This window comes from Dermacentor variabilis, unplaced genomic scaffold, assembly GCF_050947875.1.
Source record: "Dermacentor variabilis isolate Ectoservices unplaced genomic scaffold, ASM5094787v1 scaffold_12, whole genome shotgun sequence".
NCBI classification, from domain to species: domain Eukaryota; kingdom Metazoa; phylum Arthropoda; class Arachnida; order Ixodida; family Ixodidae; genus Dermacentor; species Dermacentor variabilis.
The window spans coordinates 49473247-49493096 of record NW_027460280.1 but is presented as its reverse complement, the minus strand read 5'-3'; the positions used below and the strand labels follow the sequence as shown (position 1 = coordinate 49493096).

Here is a 19850-nt window from a genome sequence, read left to right as displayed (position 1 = left end):
CAAACCCGTGGCCTTCTAATCCTTTCACCCATTAGCATGTAATATTCACGTTGCATGTTGCACAAGCTTATGATCTTCAAATAGGAAATATAGAAGTCAGTATTAAACGAGCCATTTGAGGAGCTACATAATTATCGTGAGATAACGACATCGGAGTTAAGCTGTTGCGACAGTGCGCTTATGCTTTTTACGAGGTGTAGCTTAGGAACAGTCAGCTTACTGGAAATGTGGATAGCTTGGTGGCAACTACGTTGCGTTTTCGTTTGAATTTATTAACGAATGCTAACAAACTACGAACAGAGTAATATGGTATTAAGCCTGGTTAGTTAGTGTTTGAACAACGTACAGGGAACACTGCAAACGTGTATAAGCTCAAAAACGGGAATGCCGGGCTAAATGCCGCGTCGTCGGTCCCTCCTCTCTTCTTTCCTCGCGCCTTTACGCTGTTTGCTGTATAATCTGCGAATGAAGCAGCATTAATAACCTGGTAGTCTCACAGGACAGTTGCGGCTTTGTATTCTTCGTATGACTCGGCTGCTGCTGAGTGAGTGAAGGCGTAGATGGAAAGGCGGGGCCGTTAACCACACGTGGCAAGTCTGGTTTGCTACTCTGCGCTGAGGGAAGGAGGTGAATGAATGGAAAGAGAGAAAGGAGGGAGGACACTATAGCTGAGGCGCATCACGCGTGGATGCACAGCGATCCCGTAGACGATCGCAGAGACCTGTCGAGTTGATTCATTGCATTTCGAAAGTTTCGAGAGGAAGTCTCCAGTTTCCGCGCGAAAGGAAGCCACGAGCTGCCGACCTCGCTTGAGACGAAGCATTTGGTAGTCGTCACACCGGTACATTTAGGGAGCATTAGGCATTGCGAGCCTGCAACGCTCGCGATGAAACGGGTTAGAAGAACAAGGGGGTCCAGGAGACTAAATTTTTGTGTTGGTCACGACCACACCAAGGAACACAATGAAGTCAGGGAAAGCATTGGGGAAGTTCACTGCTAGTTTTAGGGGAAATCCAGAAGTAACTAAATAAAGGCGAATGAAATTCAACGAAAAGATAACTTGCCACGGGTGAGAGCCGAACCCACATACGACGTGACGCCTGCGGTTAAAGGGCCGTTCCACGTCCGGGGCCCCGTTGGCCGTGAGCGGCGCTGGCTGACACTCCCAGGGTTAATTTTCTACACATGCAAAAGTATACCCAAGGAAGTGGACGAGAGGATGGCCGCCGTGGTAGCCTAATTGGTAAAGAGGGGCACGTGTAACGCGGAAGATGTATTGGTTCGGCTCCCACCGGCGGCAGGTTGTCTTTTAGTTCACTTTCATTTGCCTTTATTTAACCATTTCTGGATCTCAAACGAAAATAACAATTAACTTCCCCTGTGCTTCACTGTCTGTTGCTTGGTATGGTCGGCGTAACAGTAAGTCTGTTCGCCAGAGCTCGTAACACACTCTCGTTGACAGCACGCATGTGTTATGAATGTCATGGCTCGCGCCAGCCAATTTGTCCTGTGATTTTTTTTTTCTTTCATCCCGTCTGATTTAGAGCATGGTTACCCGTGATGCGTAGTCCATTAGTCACCATACAGCTCGGCTTTACATGTTTGATTCTAGACTAGCAGAGCTAGTCGCACGGAATAGCTGACCGAGATTGGCCGGCGTTTAGGCTATCTTGAGGTGAGGTACGCTGACCGTCCAGCTCACGGGCGCTGACAAATCACAAACCGCGCTTACCTACAAATTGCCTTGTGCATGCGACCCCCACATAGCCGGCGCCAGCTTCCGCAGCGCTGGGAAGTCAGCTCCTGCTCCCGACACATGCACGCCTAGGTATTTTGTGTGGAGTGCTTATGTTTTCCAAGATGAACATCACTGCAGCATGTTCGTTTGCGAACCCAACGCACAACAGCCAAATATGGCGTGCCGCCGAAAGTTTGCTTGACGTAAAGGCCACGAGAGAAAGAGAAAATAATGTCCAAAGGCCGAGCGAAATGTGATTGGTACAAAACGTCGGGAGCTCAGGAGAGTGTAGCGGCCTGGCAGGCAATGCCTTCAGTGCCATCTTAGTGCAGATGTCGCTTTGGGGAGTTAACAAAAAGAAACTGAAGGACAAGTATAAAAAGGGAGAACGACGAGTAATCCTTTAATGCATGTGTGTCGTACCTCGCGCTGCCAGTGACGTTCTTTGGCTGCGCTTACAGTTATAATAAGGAATAAGGCGAGTCTGCCGGCAAAACAGCGGTGTCCTTATTTTCCCCTCGGGATAGCCATCTTGCGTGCTTGCGTCGTCACGGCAATAACGAATTAACGAACGCTGAACAACGAGGAGGTGATTTGGCCCCGCGGTGAAGGCGCTGACCAGTCTTGCTGCGTTGTGCCAAAGCGCCTCCTTTTTCACTTTCTCTTTCTTTTTCTTTTTTTACTATTTCTTTCTTCGTTGCTTGTGTATGTGTGCCTTTCCTCTTTCTTCTCCTCGTTGTTCTCATTGTGGGACAGTCGCTTCTCACTGACTTTCATAAAGCAAAATTGGATTGCAGGTGAATCTCGAGCGAGCTTTGCAAGAATCTTGCGCAATATTCCCTGGAATGTTGCGTAAGATGAACCTCGAGCAAGGTGGGCTCGTTCCGCTTTAATTTTAGCACGCGGGAGATTAAGGCGGCGGAGCGCACGTCTGCCTATATTGCGCTTGATTTTTTTTTTCATTAAGAACAGGCTTTGCTTAGGTAAAGGACTTATTTTCCTGAAAGCTTCTCCCGGGCCACGCTGCGCTATAATGGCATGTCTGAGGAGTTCAGTGAACCTGCCACCAGGTGGAAAACGGAATTTGTGCTTGGGAAAGCGAAATTTCTGATCGTGTAGCAACACTTTGCTCATGAAAAAGAAAAAAAAAAAGAAGGAAACATAGGAAGAAAGAAAGAGAAAAAAAAAGAAAACCGGAGCATTACACGTACACAAAAAAGAGAGCGAGAGGGAGAGAAAACAAATGCAACCTTCTCAAAAGTGCGCAGTTGGGTTCAGAGTTTGGTCGTATTCTATTTGTGAGTATGTTCCGGCTTTTTACCATCTCGATGCTGGTTTTTACTATATTGCGAAACACATATTTTGCTGGGGGAAAAGGGCATACACTTTGGCACCTGCGTTGCACTTTCTGACTTCGTTGCACCTTTCAATGGCCTATACAGTGCCTCTCGCCGATTTGGTTCTTCTCTTGCTTTGCCACCACCATCCCTCTCCTTTCATCGCTGGGGACGCCCTCGTTCGAGCCCGCTGCAGCACCTGCAGCGCTGTCGATTACTCGGCCAACCATATGAGCAACTGAGATTCACGTTTTGCTTTCCTTTGTGTGTGTGTGTGTGTGTGTGTGTGTGTGTGTGTGTGTGTGTGTGTGTGTGTGTGTCGATCAGCCGATGAGCGTGCTCCGCCCAACCATTCGAACATGCCCGGCCGCGACTGGATGGCTTTTTTCATATTCGATGACGGGATAGCGCGCGTCGTCAGACCATAAAAATGCAGGAAAAGGTGGACATGGGCGTTGCAGGTAGCCTTTAAGCGCGCACATGACGATCGTGCATCACTTACCGCCCGTAAAGATATCGCTTTGTTTGGACTGAGTCCTTATTGCACTGATTTAGACATGGTGCAGTTTACTTCCGTCTCCAATAAGCATAAGAGCATAACGTCATTTCTTGAACTCGCCTCGCAACCTTGGAAGGAGGTCACCGCCTCTATTTCGTTCATTCGCTCGTCTTGAATAAGTTATTGAGGCGGAAGCCTTAAGTGCCTCATGGGTCGAAAAATTTACAGTCCTCCTTTATGGCACCAAAATTCAATGACATCAAAACTGATGGTACCACCCACGACCTATGGTAGGAGTCGAACCCACGACTTTTGGTGTTAATTAAGGCGAAGATAATGAAAGCGCAGTTAATGTAGGTGCAGTTAATTGGGATCGAGTTCCATTAAAACACTCGAACTCATTTCCTTTGGTGGGAGAAAACAAGCAATATGAAGTGACAACACATTCGAATGAGAACGTTAAGTAATTTAATGAATGTCTCGTGAGCCCGCACGCATTCGACTTTTATCCTCTTTAGCGTACGCTAAAGTGACCGTCAACTTTTTTTTCTTTTTTTACACGGTGACACACAGTGACATATATGAACGTAACGGCACAAATTAGCCAAGAGATCTTAATGATTCATTTTTAATAAATTCTGGGATTTTAAGATCTGATTAGGAGGCACGCCTTATTGGGAGATTCACGATTATTTGTAACCACCTGGGCTTCTTTAACGTGCACCCAGAGCACGGTGCACGAGAGCTTTAATATTCCACGGCTCCATCGCGCGGAATGCAGCCGCCGCGACCCGGATCAGACCCGCTACCTCGAACTCTGCGGCTCAACGGCATAGACACTAAGCCACCGCGGCGGGTATCGATAGGCGCTGTCAAATCTGTTGTACAGCGCTTGTAAAACATAGTATATGGACGTGGTAGAACTAGCGCGCACAAAGAGCGAAGGTAAAACAAGTTTTACGATGTATGTTCACCAACTCGTCCAGCTTTCGTGTCTTCTGCATAGTACAGTTCCTTCGACGAGTGTCGTGGCTGACGGTGAACGGTCTAGTCATATTGCATCAGGAATGCCCCGGAGCCGACGAGAATAAAGATTCTCGTCCTCTGCCCCCTGGACGTTTCAAACACAATGAGGAGACCCACTAAACGTGACTCAGCGTCGACTTTTCTATCTTTGCAACAGGCCTTTATACTTGCGACACGTAATATAGTACATTTCAGCTCGAACAGATTTGACAAATGTAACAGCGCTAACAAATGCAACCACAAAGAAATCAAGTATGCACCTCTGTTCCTTTGTTCCAATTTGTTCCTTTGTGGTTGCCTGTGTTAGCGCTGTTACATCTGTCAAATCAAGTACGCACCAACATGCCCAGAAAGACGTTTTAATGAAATCGAACAGACTCCGTAATTTCGCAGACAGGCCAGGAGCGCAAAAAATTCAGCATACCTCTATAGACGAGACTTGAGCACTCGGTTCATTCCATTGAAGAGCGCTGTTTTTTAAAACGACTGAGCGTGTCGAACAGGAATACTCTCGTTAGTGGGGTGCAGAAAACTAACTGCTATATATAACAGCCATCCCGCGTTAAATTGTAGTTCAAGCGTGGTATAGCTTCAGGCTGTTGCGGGATGTGATCAATTTCACGCAATTACTGAGAAGTGAAGAACATTTCGCAAGTCTCTAAAATTGCCTAATATGCCTCTAGGCATATTTACCTGGTACGTCAAGTGAGTGAAAATATTTCTGTGCGCGAACAAGCTCCCTGTGGGTACATCGCTACTGAGCGGAGAGGCCCCTTCAGTGCGTTTTCCGAAGCACGCAGCCCAACATAAATACGCTGTGGACATGTTGCATTCGCTGCTGCAATATGTGGCATTCACAGGAATGCTTGCTCACAGAATCGGCGTCCGGGATCAATATGAATAGCACTGTTCGATGTCAACTGAACGCATCCAATGTATCTATCTCTCTCTCTCTGGAACTGGTAATAGCTTATGTTAGAACGCGCTTCCAACAAGAACTTTGTCCGACATTCTGCTCTGCTGAACTAGCCTCAGATCGCAGACGATCAACACGCAAGTAATGCGTCGGGCGTGCGTGCGTGGGAAGTTTAAATCTCCCATTGGACGGCGCGTCGAAATGTGTTTACGGGCACCGTAAAAATAACCGCCACTTTAGGCGCACCGCGCGCGCTGTATGCACTTCCGGGGACGTCGTGCGCCTGCAGGTGGGCGGCCGCGACATGTTTACGCCTGTCATCGTGGCGGCGCGATTGCACATACCGTGCATCACGCTTGGGCTCCATCCCGTCCTTCGTGTGCGTCTATTTAATCAGCGATGCTGCGTCCACAGACATCGAGCTGAATGTCAAGGTCCGCACACTGTGCATAATTTATTCGTGACGTCGTGCTGTGCATTAGCTAGCGGCAGACACAGCTTTTTTTTTTCTTTTCTTTATGATCTGTTTCTCTTCTTTCGGAAACGGTGTTGTCGTTCCTCTATGTTGCGCTTTACGAAACCACATTTATCTAAGCCGATGTGCGTATCTCATTACAGAAAGCTTGCTTCAGTGCATGTATGGAAAATACAAACCAGCGCTTTTTTTTTTCTTACGTTAAAACCTCGACAACAAGGACAAAGGGTTACCTTTAGCTGGAACCGTTTTTACGCACTTCGTTATCAAACAAATTATTGTGCCCATTTCACATTAAACATCGGAGCAGACTAGCTGGTTATAACATAATTAGAACGAAACACATCTGGTTTATTTATTTATTTATTTATTTATGAATACTGCAGACCACCGTGTGGTCCATGCGTACAAGTAATAAACAGAATCATAACAAGCAAGTAGCAGTCAGACAGGAAGAGAAAACAACAAAGATAGATAATGCAAGCCATTGGACACTAATTACAATCATAATACAGGCGTTCTAAACCACGTACAATATCACTTGAATAAAGAAGAGTAGGGGGTAGAGCATTCCAGTCCGACACTGTTTTAGGAAAAAAGCTGTATATATATGAATTCGACCTTGCGAAAATTGGAGCAAGTGTCCTGCTATGGGTGTGTCTAGTTTTCGTAGTTGAGTAGGGACGCACGCAATTTTGGTATATTTACTTTTATGTATTCTGCAAGATAGTTATGAAGAAAAACTAGCCTATTGACTTTTCTACGGGATTGTAAAGATGGGACGTTATGTTGCTGCGCAAGTAAGGAGGGTGAGTCAGTCAGTTTGTACTTGTTGAAAATGAAGCTCAATGCTTTTCTTTTCGCACGCTCTAGCTCTCGAATATCACTTTTTTTTTGGGGGGAGGGGGGAGCGGTCCCATACAATGGAGGCATATTCGAACGTGGCCCTAAAGCACGTACTATATGCTACAAGTTTAAAGTTAGGAGGTGCACTTTTAAGTTTCCTTTTGAGAAATGATAATTTTCGTAGCGCTGAAGTACAAATAGCCGACATATGTGATTACTAGGCAAGATTTTTTTTAATGATACCGAGGTACTTGCATTTATCTACTTCATGTAAGTTACGCTGGTTAATTGACTACGTAAACGTCCTAGGTGTTGTCTTTCTCGTAACACGCAAAAGTACACTTTTTTCTGTATTTAATCCCATGTCACATCGAATACACCAGTCTTCAATGGCCTGTAGGTTATCTTGTAATATTGCATGATCATTTGGATTACTGATTTCCTTATAAACAACGCAGTCATCAACGAACAGTCGAATGCAGGCACCACCATGAATCAAGTATACCAAGTCATTTATATAAGGCAAGAACAATAATGGTCCCAAAACACTTCCCTGGCGCACGCCAGTAGTAACATGCGAGAGTTCTGAAGAGCGATTTAGAACATGTACGAATTGCCGCCTCTCCCGAAGGTAGGCACCAATTCAATTAATAATATTTAACGGAAGACCCAAGCATGCCAACTTGCGTAACAACTTCCCTGTGGCACATTATCAAACGCCTTCGAAAAATCAAGGAACTAGGTTTGGTGTGGCTAGTGAACTTCCCATGTGCATTTCTGTGCATTTCTGGTAGAGTATAATGATTTCCACTTCAAGAGCTAAAATGTCAAACTTTATCGCTGCTCGCAGAGTGCTTTCAAGATTAAGCGCCCTGAATGAAACCAAAGGTGGCGACATACTTTCATCTTGCCGCCGCAGCTGCGGCGAGGAGTATGAGACGAGGCAGGAGAGAAAGTCTGCGTCTCCCAATTGGTTAGGCGCCGTCACGTGGTGTTTTTCGAGCCCTTTTATCTCTCTCTCTTTCCGCGTCGCGGTGCAGTCGTCGGCGCTCGTCGCCATGACAGTTGGTCGTCTAGTTGCTGCGCAGCGGTATTTGTAAGGGATTTTACGTGTTTTTGATAAGATTCCTGGCTACCCGCGTCATTAAAAAAAAACTGTTATTGTTTTCTTTTATGCTAGGGATCGCTTTTAAGTGTGCTGAAGGTGCAAAAGTGTACGAACAGAGCTTTTTTTCTTTGTTCACGAGCTACGGAACTCGGGCATGGTCAAGCTTAGGCATGGTTTGAGTTGTGCGAGGGTTGCTTTCTCGGTTCTCGTTCGGATATCTTCTCTAGACTGCGCTACCGTCAACCAGCGCCTCTGCGTCAACAAGTGTATGACGCCATGGATCGCGTAGGCTGTCTGCTGTCTTATATAGTGCTAAAAACTAAGCGTGCGTTATTGTACTACTGAGAGTGCGTAGCTTTGTCATTCCGTGTCCTTTTAGGCGCTGCAAATTTACTTTGCGAGGACAAGCTGCTCTTGACAAGTGTAATCATTTTCACTATTGCGAGTAGGCTTTATCGCTGGAAAGGTATATGTTGGGATCGTCAACGGGGCATCGTGCACTGTCCTTCACGCGTTGACGAGAATGTGTAAGTTTGGGCAACGTTCAAACTGGGTTGCACCGGTGAACAACATCGAAGCATTGTTCCCTTCTCTGCACGACTCCGCGTGATTAAAGCGTGACGGCTGTGCGTGCTATATTATATATGTTGTACATTTGCGCATGTATAATATTCGGTACGAACTTCGTCAACTACAGTCCTTTTTGTTTTTCACCTCGCTTTGCCCCCCGTGAACCGCAGGCAGTGTGCTTGACGCCACATGTTCGTATGAGTGAAAAAGTGATCATTCGAACATGTGTTGCGCGTATCAGCTTTGTAACAGTTGTTTCTTTTTGCGACGCGAAGTCGAGCTGTCGCGTTCGCACACCCTGTGTTTGTATATATATTCAAATGTCTTCCAATTAAATACTTGTTGATAGTCTGCGCTCGTGTTTCTGTAGTGTACCGATTTCTTTTTCGCTGGTTCCAGTGAGTTGAGCAATATGGACGTAAATCTTCTCGAAGTGGAGGCTCATCAGTTTTGAGGCAAATTGGTCAACAACTGCTTTAAACATCCGGCGACAGCAATAAATGGCACATTCGCAAGCGGGAGAACCAATTAAGGCATATTACACTCGCGTTGCAGCGCACAAGGCCAATATTTGTGAAGTACTCATTGATGGAAACCATTTCCATGCGTCTCTTTTGTCAATGCAAGCGCTTTGTTCACAAATGAAGTGCAGGTTCCACTGTGATGTTTGCGCTTGAGAGCCAGATGCACCAGTTTGTCAGAAAGGCGTACGACTATGTTCACCGCATGCAGAGATGGCAGCGACATGACGAAACGACGAGAATAGTTGAGATAGTCCGCGTTGATCCCGCACCTTTCTACGTGTAGCTCGCGTTGTCGATCTCTTACACTTGCCTTCACCAATGTGATATATCCGCTCTACACAAACGTCTTTCAAAACATAATATATTGTCTATAAAATAATATTTATAATATTTATGATATAAATATTGTTTGTAGACAATATAAATATCACATCAGTACGTACACTATGCGTAATATGTTTTATGTTATAATGCATCATAGTAATATACAATTCTAATGGAGCAATTGCAAATACCAACAATCATTTCAGTTGTAATAATAAATACTTCATATTTTTCTTGCATATACACAGAAAAGCTACACAGTCTTAATAATTGCACGGGTGCACCAACTCAGTCAAACAAACTAAAGAAATACAAAGAATTCAGGATCCCACTGCGGCAGAACTCCCACTCATTTTGTGACGACAAAATGAGCTGTGAAGTGAAAGAAATAATGATGCCAAACACTTGTGCACTAATTACGAAGAAAAGTACATGCATGCTACAATTTAAAATAGGAAGTCGATGGTTCTAGAATTATAGTCAGGCTACTTGTAAAACGAACAGCCCATTTTCAACCATTGTAGCAAACTTGCTCAGTGATGATTCATTCGTAACAGTGGGATTCAGTGAGTTCCAGTATCTAATTGCAAGAGGAAAAAAACAAAAAAAACTAAAAGTTAGTGTTAAAGAATATTTGGTTACTATATGAGAACACTTATGACGTGTTGGTTTTTCATGCGAGTAAGAGACGTTTCTGGAAGTGTCGATTTTTATCATGTTAAGAAGTAGCTGGAACATCTGCCTTAATCTTGCTTGTTCAGTTTGGTTGTGTAAGGATACCAGCGTTATTAAGTATATCTGATGCTCAGTCTTAGGGTCTCCACTTATTAAAAAAAAACCTTACTGCATTCCTTTCAACTGCTTCTAATTTGCTTACATGTTGCAGGGTACAAAGAAACCAGAAAGGGCTAGCATATTTAAAACAGGCAGGACGAGTGCATAGTGTGAGTTATTAGTTTGGTTTCTGCCGCGCTGTGAGTTTAAGACGTCTTTTCAGTGGAACACTCGTTTCAGGGCTGTGGAAGTAATGTTATTGAGACGTCTTCCATCTCAAATCGTTTGAAACCGTTACACCCAAATATTTGGAGTTGGCTACTTTGGTCATTCGATGGGGGCGAAATGCGAAAACACCCGTGTACTTAGATTTAGGTGCACGTTAAAGAACCCCAGGTGGTCGAAATTTCCGGAGTCCTCCACTACGGCGTGCCTCATAATCAGAAAGTGGTTTTGGCATGTAAAACCCCATAATTTAATTTTTTTTTACTTTGGTCAAGGGACAATTGTCACTGTGATAATATTGCCATTCACTGTTTTGGTCAATGTGTTACTATCTTCCCTCTCGCTTGCGGGAACACCGTATATTATAAGGTTCTTTCTCCTGGACCAATTTTTATGAGTGAGCCCCCGAACCAGAAAGAGTAGAGGTACGTCTGAAGGTTAATATCAAGAACACCAATCTTAGAGCGGGCCAAAAGTTTGTCAGTGGAATTCACCTTCTTGAAGCTATATATATATATATATATATATATATATATATATATATATATATATATATATATATATATATATATATATATATGTAAGGAAATGGGTCAGGCAAGGAGACACAATCTCTCGATTGCTATCCACTACATGCTTAAAAGAAGTATTCAAGCTGTTAGTCTTCAGAGGCTTAGGAGTGAAGGTCAGCGGCGATTATCTAAGCAACATTCGGTTTTCGGTTTGCAGATAACATTGTCTAGCTCAGCAACACTGGAGATTTATTGAAATCAATGGTTGAGGGCCTTTACCGAGAAAGTGCAAGAGTGAGGTTGAAGATTAATATGCAGAAGACACAAGTAATGTTCAATATCCTGGCAAGGGAACAAGAGTTCAGGATCGCCAGTCTGTGTCAAGAGTCTATCAAGGAGTACGTTTGTACTCCTTGATAGACTCTAGTACAGAAGAATAAAAATTGATTGGAGTGCATACGCCAGGCATTGCCAGATCCTGACTGGGAGCTTACCGTTATTAAAAAGAAAGGTGTAAAATCAGTGCATTCTACCGGTGCTAACGTATGGGGTAGAAACGTGGAGACTGACAAAGAAGCTCGAGAACAGGTTAAAGGACCGCGTAGAGGGCGATGGAACGAAGAATGTTAGGCGTAACGTTAAGGAGACAGGAACAGAGCGGTGTGGATCAGAGAGCAAACGGGGGTAGCCGGTATTCTAACTGACATAAAGAGAAAGAAATGGAACAAGGCCAAGGGAATGGAAGCGCAGTCGAGGACGGCAGAACACTAGGTGATGTGACGAAAATAAGAAATTTGCAGGCGCAAGTTGGAATCAGCTAGCGCAAGACAGGGGTAATTGGTTATCGCAGGGAGGGGCATTCGTCCTGCAGTGAACATAAAAATAAGCGGATGATGTGTGTGTGTTGTGTGCGTGTGTGTGTGGGTCCGTAAAGTGACTTATTTCTTAAGCTAGCCGCGAGTTATTAATTAACGATACCTTTCTTCGTGAGTAATTTTACTGCCCATTCGGAAACATTGTACCGCGGGTATTATAAACGCACTCGACACTCAGCAGCGTTCTTGAGGGACCATATCGACGGCGGGTACCACCCCGCTGTCTCTTTTCCGCAAAATAGGCACGTATTGCAAACAGAGAAACACCGGAAAGGCGGGAGATGGAAATGGTCTAGACGACGGGGGAAGGGGAGGGGGCAATTATCTGCCACTCTGTCCTCCATTGCTATCTGCTACACTGACCACCATGCTGCGCTGATCTCCAGAGCATCGCACGCGTAATGCGAAGACGTGGAGTCGTTCCCAACCTTCGGCAAGTTGTTTTTTCATCCATTTTCATTGCCATTAATTTATCATTTATTTAATTCAATATGTAAGTACAAGTAATTTTCCCTATGTTTACCTTGGTGTCTTTGTTTGATGGAAAACTTTCTGTCAGTCGCTTGATCCCCGAAAATCGCTCTCGCACATATGGAGAACGGTTAGGGGTCTTCGCTCATCTCCGCATCAAAGGAAGCCCTTCGCTGCTCTGGCCCTCTACCAACTCCGCTCGGAACTTCAAGTGGCTGAAGAGTTCTGTGCACGGGTTGCTGGGTCCGTGGCCATCAATACTGACGCAGCATTAAACGACATCCCTGAGGCACGTGTACCAGCAATAAACGTGCTATTTTCACTTGAAGAGCTCGATGCTGCGTTGGCGACCTGCAGGCGTTCTTCGTCACCAGGACCTGATTGCATCACGTATGCTGCCCTATGCCACCTTGGACGTGACGCACGTGATGAGCTGCTCAACTACTACAATGAGTCTTGGCAGAACGGCGCCGTTCCTAAACAATGGAAATCGAGCCGCTTGATCCCCATTCTGAAACCTGGAAAGTCTCCGCTTGAGATCACATCATACCGTCCGATTGCGCTTTCGAGCTGCGTCGGCAAAGTGATGGAAAGAATGATTCTTATTCGTTTGGAATGGTACCTAGAACGATTCAACATCTATCCGGACGCCATGACAGGCTTTCGTGGAGGTCGCTCGTCCATTGACAACGTCATTGACATAGTAACCTGGGTCCAAAATCAAAAAAAGCCTCAAGCGCCTATCTGCAGCACCCTATCGTGATATAAAAGGAGCATATGACAACGTCTGCCATGAGGCCATACTGAACTCACTTGAGGCTGTTGGAGTTGGTGGCCGGATATATCAATGGACTCGGGACTATTTGACTGAGAGGCGCTTTTTCTTACAGACTGAGGACGGCCTAACTTCAGACTATTACACCTGCCGCGGTGTGCCGCAGGGTGGAGTGCTGAGCCCTATTTTGTTCAAGCTCGTCCTGGTAGGACTAGTGGAGTACCTACCAAAGACAGTTCATGTTTCAATATACGCCGACGATATTTGCATCTGGGCCTCTGCGGTGACTCGCCCTGAGCTAAGAGCCAGGCTTCAGCGGGCGGCAACCATGACGGCGTCCTATCTCCGAGAACAAGGCCTCAGTGTGTCTCCTGAATAGTGCGCATTGGTTGGCTTTACGCGCAAACAAATGTCATTGTATCCTGTTTCCATCAGTGGTCAAGCTGTATCCTATGTTAAGACGCATAGCTTTCTAGGCGTCATCATTGACCGCAACCTCTCGTGGAGCCCTCACTGCGTCTATCTGAAGAAGTTAGTCGCCATTGCTCAGGTCTTCAAATTTCTGTGCGGTAAAAACTGGGGTACACCAGTCCATTCTATGATGCAGTTGTACAGGGTATTGTTTCTCGGACTCTTACGTTAGAGTCTACCAGTGTTGTCAAATGCGTGCAAGACGAACTTTCGCGCCTTGGAGAGCATACAAGGCCAAGCCCTACGCACGTGTTTAGGGCTGCCTCGGTGCACCTCAACAGCAGCAACAATTGCCATCGCGGGAGACCATACAATCCAGACACATGTAGCTGTCGACTCTCTCAGAGCGCATATTCGCCATCTGTCAAGGATCCCCGACCATCATTTGGCCTCCCTACAAGCCGAGAGACCTCAAGCGACCTTTTCACGAGTGGTTAGCGCTCATCAAGAGTGCATACCGACATCTTTCACACTGGCGGCGAAGCCTTCATCTCCCCTATGGTGCATGCGACAGCCTCGAGTGAATTTTGCTATTCCTGAAATTACAAAATCCAATCATCCAGCGCCGGCTCTGAAACAACTTACGCTCCTATTACTGCACCAGACGTATCATCACCGCATTCATATATATACCGATGGTTCGACCTCACCTTCCAGCTCAACTGCCGCCTTCATCGTTCCAGCTAGGCAGGTTACAGTTAGATTCAAATTGTCACACATGACTACATCTACGTCGGCAGAACTTGCGGCTCTCCATGCCGCTATGACGTACATCACCGAACAGCCAACAGAGAAGTGGGTCGTCTTTTGTGATTCTAAGGCAGCTCTTCACGGTATCAAATCTGCGTTACATCACAGAACCTACGAGCAGATGATATCTGACATCAGGGAAGTGCACCACCAAGCTCTGGAAAGAGGACACCACATTATATTTCAATGGATTCCTGCTCACTGTGGCATCGTCGGCAACAACCTAGCTCACAAGGCTGCCCGGTGTGCCTACGAAGATACCAAGACGCGTCCAACACCTTTAGTGCTTTAGTGAGGTCGGACGTTGCCAGGGAACTTCGCCTACTTGCACGCAAGAAGTCACAAGATCTCTGGATTTCAAGTGCGTTCAATTGCAGATTACGCAAACTGGACCCCACGCTACGGCTACAACTACCATCTAGTCTTCTCCGCGGCGAAACAACCTTGCTGTGCCGCTTGTGGCTGGTAGTGGCGTTCACGCTCGCATACTCCTACCGTATGGGAATGGCCGAGAGCCCGATGTGCGACTCCTGTGGGTGCGAGGAAACCATCGAGCACCTATTGTGTACCTGTCCCCGTTGCGATGTCCAACGCCTCTCTCTGCGGGCAACTTTACACCGACTAGACTCGAGACCGTTCACCGAGTCAAAGATACTCGGACCGTGGCCACACCCGTCACTGGCTCGAAAAGCGATTCGTGCACTAGTGCAGTACTTGAAGTGCACCGGTTTAAGAGACCGTTTATAGTGTCCTTGTGTATGGTGTCCCTCCTACACGTACTCAGTGCTTACTCTCTCCCTTTCTTCCTCTTTCTATTCCCCTTTCCCCCACCCCCAGTGTAGGGTAGCAAACCGGATGCTGTTCTGGTTGACCTCCCTGCCTTTCCTATCCTTGTTCTCTCTCTCTCTCTCTTTTCGTGATATGATTAATAAAGGTCGGGCCCCTCGGTTAACCCCCTTTCTTCGCTGACCTTCAGCGTAGCAGATAATACCCCCCCCCCTCGTCGTCGTCGTCGTCGTCCAGGGCCATTTACGAAAAAAAGAAAAGGAACCTCCAGTGACACGTCGACCGGCTGACAAACGGCGCTACCTCACATTTTTCCACCGACGTTGAATAGCACACCTTTCTTTTCAATTCTCCACGTTCGCCTCTACCACACCATCGGTCGTTGCCTAGACCACCCGCGTTACGTCTCTCCACCGCCTCCCCTTCAGAAGAACCGTACCTGCGGAAAGCACATGTCGCCTTGAAAAAGACAAGTCCAGTTGTCGAAACGTTGGCTCCGGTTTTAACCTTGTTCTCGTTTTGCTCAACGTATTGCAAGCAGTTATTTAAGGCGTTAGAAACTATACATTTATGTAGCTTTACATTGCTAAACCTATGTATCTGTAATATAAGCGACGCCGAAACACGGAAGTACATTTTATTGCGTATTATGCGGCGCACTTGGCGGTGCCTGAGTATGCTTTGTAGCTTCCACTGCACTGCAGGTTGATTGTGAGCCGGAGTATGCTAACCCAGTTGGGTATTAAAGACATGTGCGAAAATCATTGGAGAAGGCCGCACCGAAGATATGTGTCAGCGTGCGCAGTCAGCCTGGAGAGAGACCGATATGGTATAAGGAAAACACTGAGAGATAGGCCTGCACATCTGTGTTCTAGCCAGATCCTCAGCGTTGGAGTAAGGGAAAATGTTAACAGAAGGAGAGGGAGAAAGGGGAAAATGATGATGATAAAGAGAGAAAAGCAGGGACCGAATTCACAAAGGTATTCATTTGTAAGAGCTGCTCGCCATTATCTGGCCGCCTTTGCAATATGTACGCACAACATAACGATTGACTGGCCGCAGCTCTTACGAACTGTTCTAGCTCAAGAATTGTTTGCGAATACGGGCCCTGGTGCGCAGGAATAAAAAAGAACAGAAAAACTGAAAACACTCATTGCAGTAACATATCCAGTTTACTTTCACAATGTCTCAATCGTTCTGCTCTGTTTGTGTTAACTGTGCCTCTGCTGTGTGCCTGCGTGGTTATCCCATGTTGCAGTGTTATTCTTTTGAGTGTGTCCGCAGCCTTGAGGTGGCACCTCCTATCTCTTCATACGGCAGCGTCACACTTTAAAAAGAGCGTTACGACGAAAAAAAAAACCGTTAGCCTCGGTCGTTTCGCTATTCTTCCACGCGTTGTGACGAGCAATCTGTGCCTCCACCGCAGAAAGCCACCGCAACATGGTTTCGGTGCACGGTCTGGAGCGAGCCACCATCTACAAGGAAGAGCTGGAAAGGCTGCAAGGCCTGCTGCATTTTCCCGAAGAGGTGGCTGTGCGGCTTACCGATGTCGAGTACGAGCTCTTCTACAGTGTCAGCCCCGTCCACTACATTCGCCAAGTGACCGTCGACCTTAGCGGAAAGGCGGCCACCTTGAACGCGGGCGACAAAGACCGGACCGTGCAGACACTGATCAAGCGCTTCAATGAAGTAAGTCCTGCATATTTTGCGACCCTGTGCACGCCGCTGATACACGGTGCGTTATTATCGTGTACGCTGGACGGGGCCGTCATGCCACTAACAACTGTATATTATTCTATTCCGCCTATTCTTACAAACCATTCTAGCGTCCAATGGCCAATGTTCGCAAAATAGTTCGTACGCTAGAGCCGTTTTATAGGACAGGCAAAAGGCAGGAGCGATTTGACAGTGCGGAGTTTGAGATTGTGAGTTTTCACCTGTTTTCTCGGAATTTTTTTTTTTTACTACTTCGTTTGCGATTAAGCAGGAGATCGCACGCTTGATCTATGTACGCCCCTCCCTTGACTTCATTCTTTGATTGCAGTTTGATAGTTATAATAGCCGCTATCAAAGACCGAATTCGCGGAGGTTTTCGTTCGTGAGCGCTCTTTGCCACTGGATGGCCGGCTTCTATAATAATATGTCCAGCGTCGGGATTGTCTAAAATGTTCTCTTACGAAGAATTCTAGCGCAAACGCCTTTTGTGAATGCGAGCCCAGGTTTCTAGGATATAATTAATTAACCTTTCTCGGCTCGCAAATGACAAAAGTGGCGAAAACCTGCACATCGGCCAGCTACCTTATCCTCTAGGTTCAAAATTGAAGCTGAGCGTTTGTAGCACCAACGTTTCCCCGACACTTCTTTTATACCACAATTCGTGAGCAACTGGGCACCTTTCGTGCAGTCATATCCTTGTTTCTCTTTCGTAATACTTTTTTACCTCAGTACAGTACTTATTAGTTTTTTTTTCATTGAAACTTGAATGATTACCACACCCATACGGGGATACCGGGCTCTCAAGCGTTCCTTTTTTGTTTTCTTTTCTCTTTTTTCTTTTTCTTTGTTTTTGCATCGCAGGTGAGTTCATGGGTGACGCACATCATCATATCGCAACCGACGCACGAAGACCGCAAAGCTGTACTGTCGTGCATTCTGCGAATCGCCATGTGCTGTTGGAACATTGGAAACTTCAACACGGCGATGGAAGTCCTGGCTGGACTAAAGTAAGTAACTTCGTGAATCTTTTCCGGAATACACCTATAGGTCACTATTTTTCGCACTGTATTCACTGTACAACTGAAATGACATAACTTGTAGCCTTGCCACTGAATAATGTGTCTCACAAAAAAAAAAAAGAAAAAATCATAATAGGCGGCACGCAGGCTTGCGATGAAAATAACAACATGAGATGAGCAGTACGTACTTCCTGCTTCAAATCGTTCATGACGTTAATTGCCTAGTGAGCACGAATACTACCTCTAACCATCATGCAGTCCTGTCACTGAGCACCTGGGGGCGAAATGACAAAACTTTTCGTTCGTAAGTGCTTAATTGCCATGGGCTGGCTGCCCTTGCTAATGATATGTCCAGCATCAGGATTGGCTAGAATTTTCTCTTACGAAAATTTCCGGCGTAAGTTTTTTTTTTCATGAATACCGGTCCTGAGCCCGTATTCACAAAAACATTTTACGCTATAATTGTTCGTCAGAAACATTTCGAGTCAATCCTGATGTTGGTTATATAATAAGAGAATTAAGGCGGCTGGCTAGTGGCAAAGGGCACTTACGAAACGAAAGGTTTTGTGAATACGGGCCCTGGGTCCGTATTCACAACAAGTTCTTACACTAGTTAACTTCGTAAAGACGAAAACCAGCCAATAGTCACAGCTTTATGAATGCGGCCTCTGCGGCCAAATTGACAACAAGCTCCATGTGTAAGTGCTGTTTCCCGTGGGCCGGCCGCCTTCGCTAATGATTTGTTCAACATCGATGTTGGATGGAACATGCCCTTACGAACGAACAACTGTAGTGTGAGAACATTATTGTGAATGCGGGCCCCGCTCATTCTAGCTTATTGAAAGTTATCATGCTAGCATGAAACAGCGCGTGGTGGGCAGGCAATTCCCGTAGCGCTGTTGGCGTTGTGACCAGAAGGCTGCAAAAAGGCGTCGACCCATTGTCTCCTGTTGTAATGCGCCAAAATTGCCCCTGGTGGACTGCCCTCCCTATGGCTGTTGTTTGTTCTCTGTTTAATTTCTCATGCTGTCCTCGTACTCGGGTTATCTTGAGGCGTTTGGCGTGTTAGCGCCTATTCCCCTTTCTATGTCGTTTTCAATTTAGGCAGGCGTCTCCGAATTTCCCTGAAGCCTTTGCCTTTCATTTTCAGCTTAACCTATTTGCAGTGTGCTGTGTCAATGGCAGTATTTGTTGAAATTTATCGTTTGACGTCTTAAGTCACTTAAAACACCTTCGTGCTGACTATGGTGCCGAGTCGGCCGAATTCACGCATATCCAATTGATTTTAGGAAGATGTTACTCATCCGACATCTGGCGTAGTGGTTGCAAGATGTTTCTTTTGAGGCAATTGAAGTAGAAAGAGATAGACGCAACAGGGTGAACCAGAGGAAGCGCCCACGCACACATAATATCTGTAGGCTATAAACAAAATGTCGCCAATATAGCGCTGAACGTTAGTGTATAGACTGAAGCACATGAGTAGATACTCTTCATTATTTTCCCATTGCGTCCACTTCTTTCCATATCCAAGCTGTTCGTGACAAATAAACTAGAATCTCAATCGAATTATGCGCGCTGAGCGTGACCAATAAAAACAATTTAGCGTCCCGGAAGTAGAGTGAAGCACCTGCAAGGGCTGGGTTGACTCGCCCGATTCGCTTGATGCATGTAATTGCACTTGGTCGCATCGGGCACTTCTGACCCGACCCGCTCGCGTCGAGTTCATGTACGCGAAGTTAGAGAGAGAGAGAGAAAGAAATGAGAATGGAAGACAGGGACCAAAGTAAGATCTGGAGTTCTTTTTTTTTATTTTCATTTTCTTGCATTGCCTGCCGCCTGCGTGTTCTTTTATATATAGGTAATGATTTTTCCTAATAAAAATTTATTTGCGAGTCAGCGCCTGTGTTGTTTTTACCGTCCATCGTCCTTTTTTGCGCTGCTTCTAGTCTTCCAAGTATGTACCAACTCGCACTGCTCTCGATTCTTTCCAACATTTGACTGGCTATATACTCCGCCGACCACGGGGCTCGATGCTAACTTTGTGCGATATTTAAGTATCTCGCTTTCTCTTTTTACTAGAACGATGCGCTTACGACTGAATGTTTTCTCCCAT

General features: G+C 45.9%; 1 protein-coding gene across 1 annotated transcript in view; it reads left to right on the top strand.

The window, feature by feature from the left end:
* LOC142566044 (1-phosphatidylinositol 4,5-bisphosphate phosphodiesterase epsilon-1-like) overlaps positions 1 to 19850 on the top strand; it is a 305298-nt gene that overhangs the window by 223529 nt on the left and 61919 nt on the right. Inside the window, exons 15-16 of the mRNA XM_075676754.1 lie at positions 16429 to 16691; positions 17580 to 17725. Coding sequence (XP_075532869.1) covers positions 16429 to 16691; positions 17580 to 17725 — 409 coding nt within the window. The remainder of the gene's footprint in view (positions 1 to 16428; positions 16692 to 17579; positions 17726 to 19850) is intronic.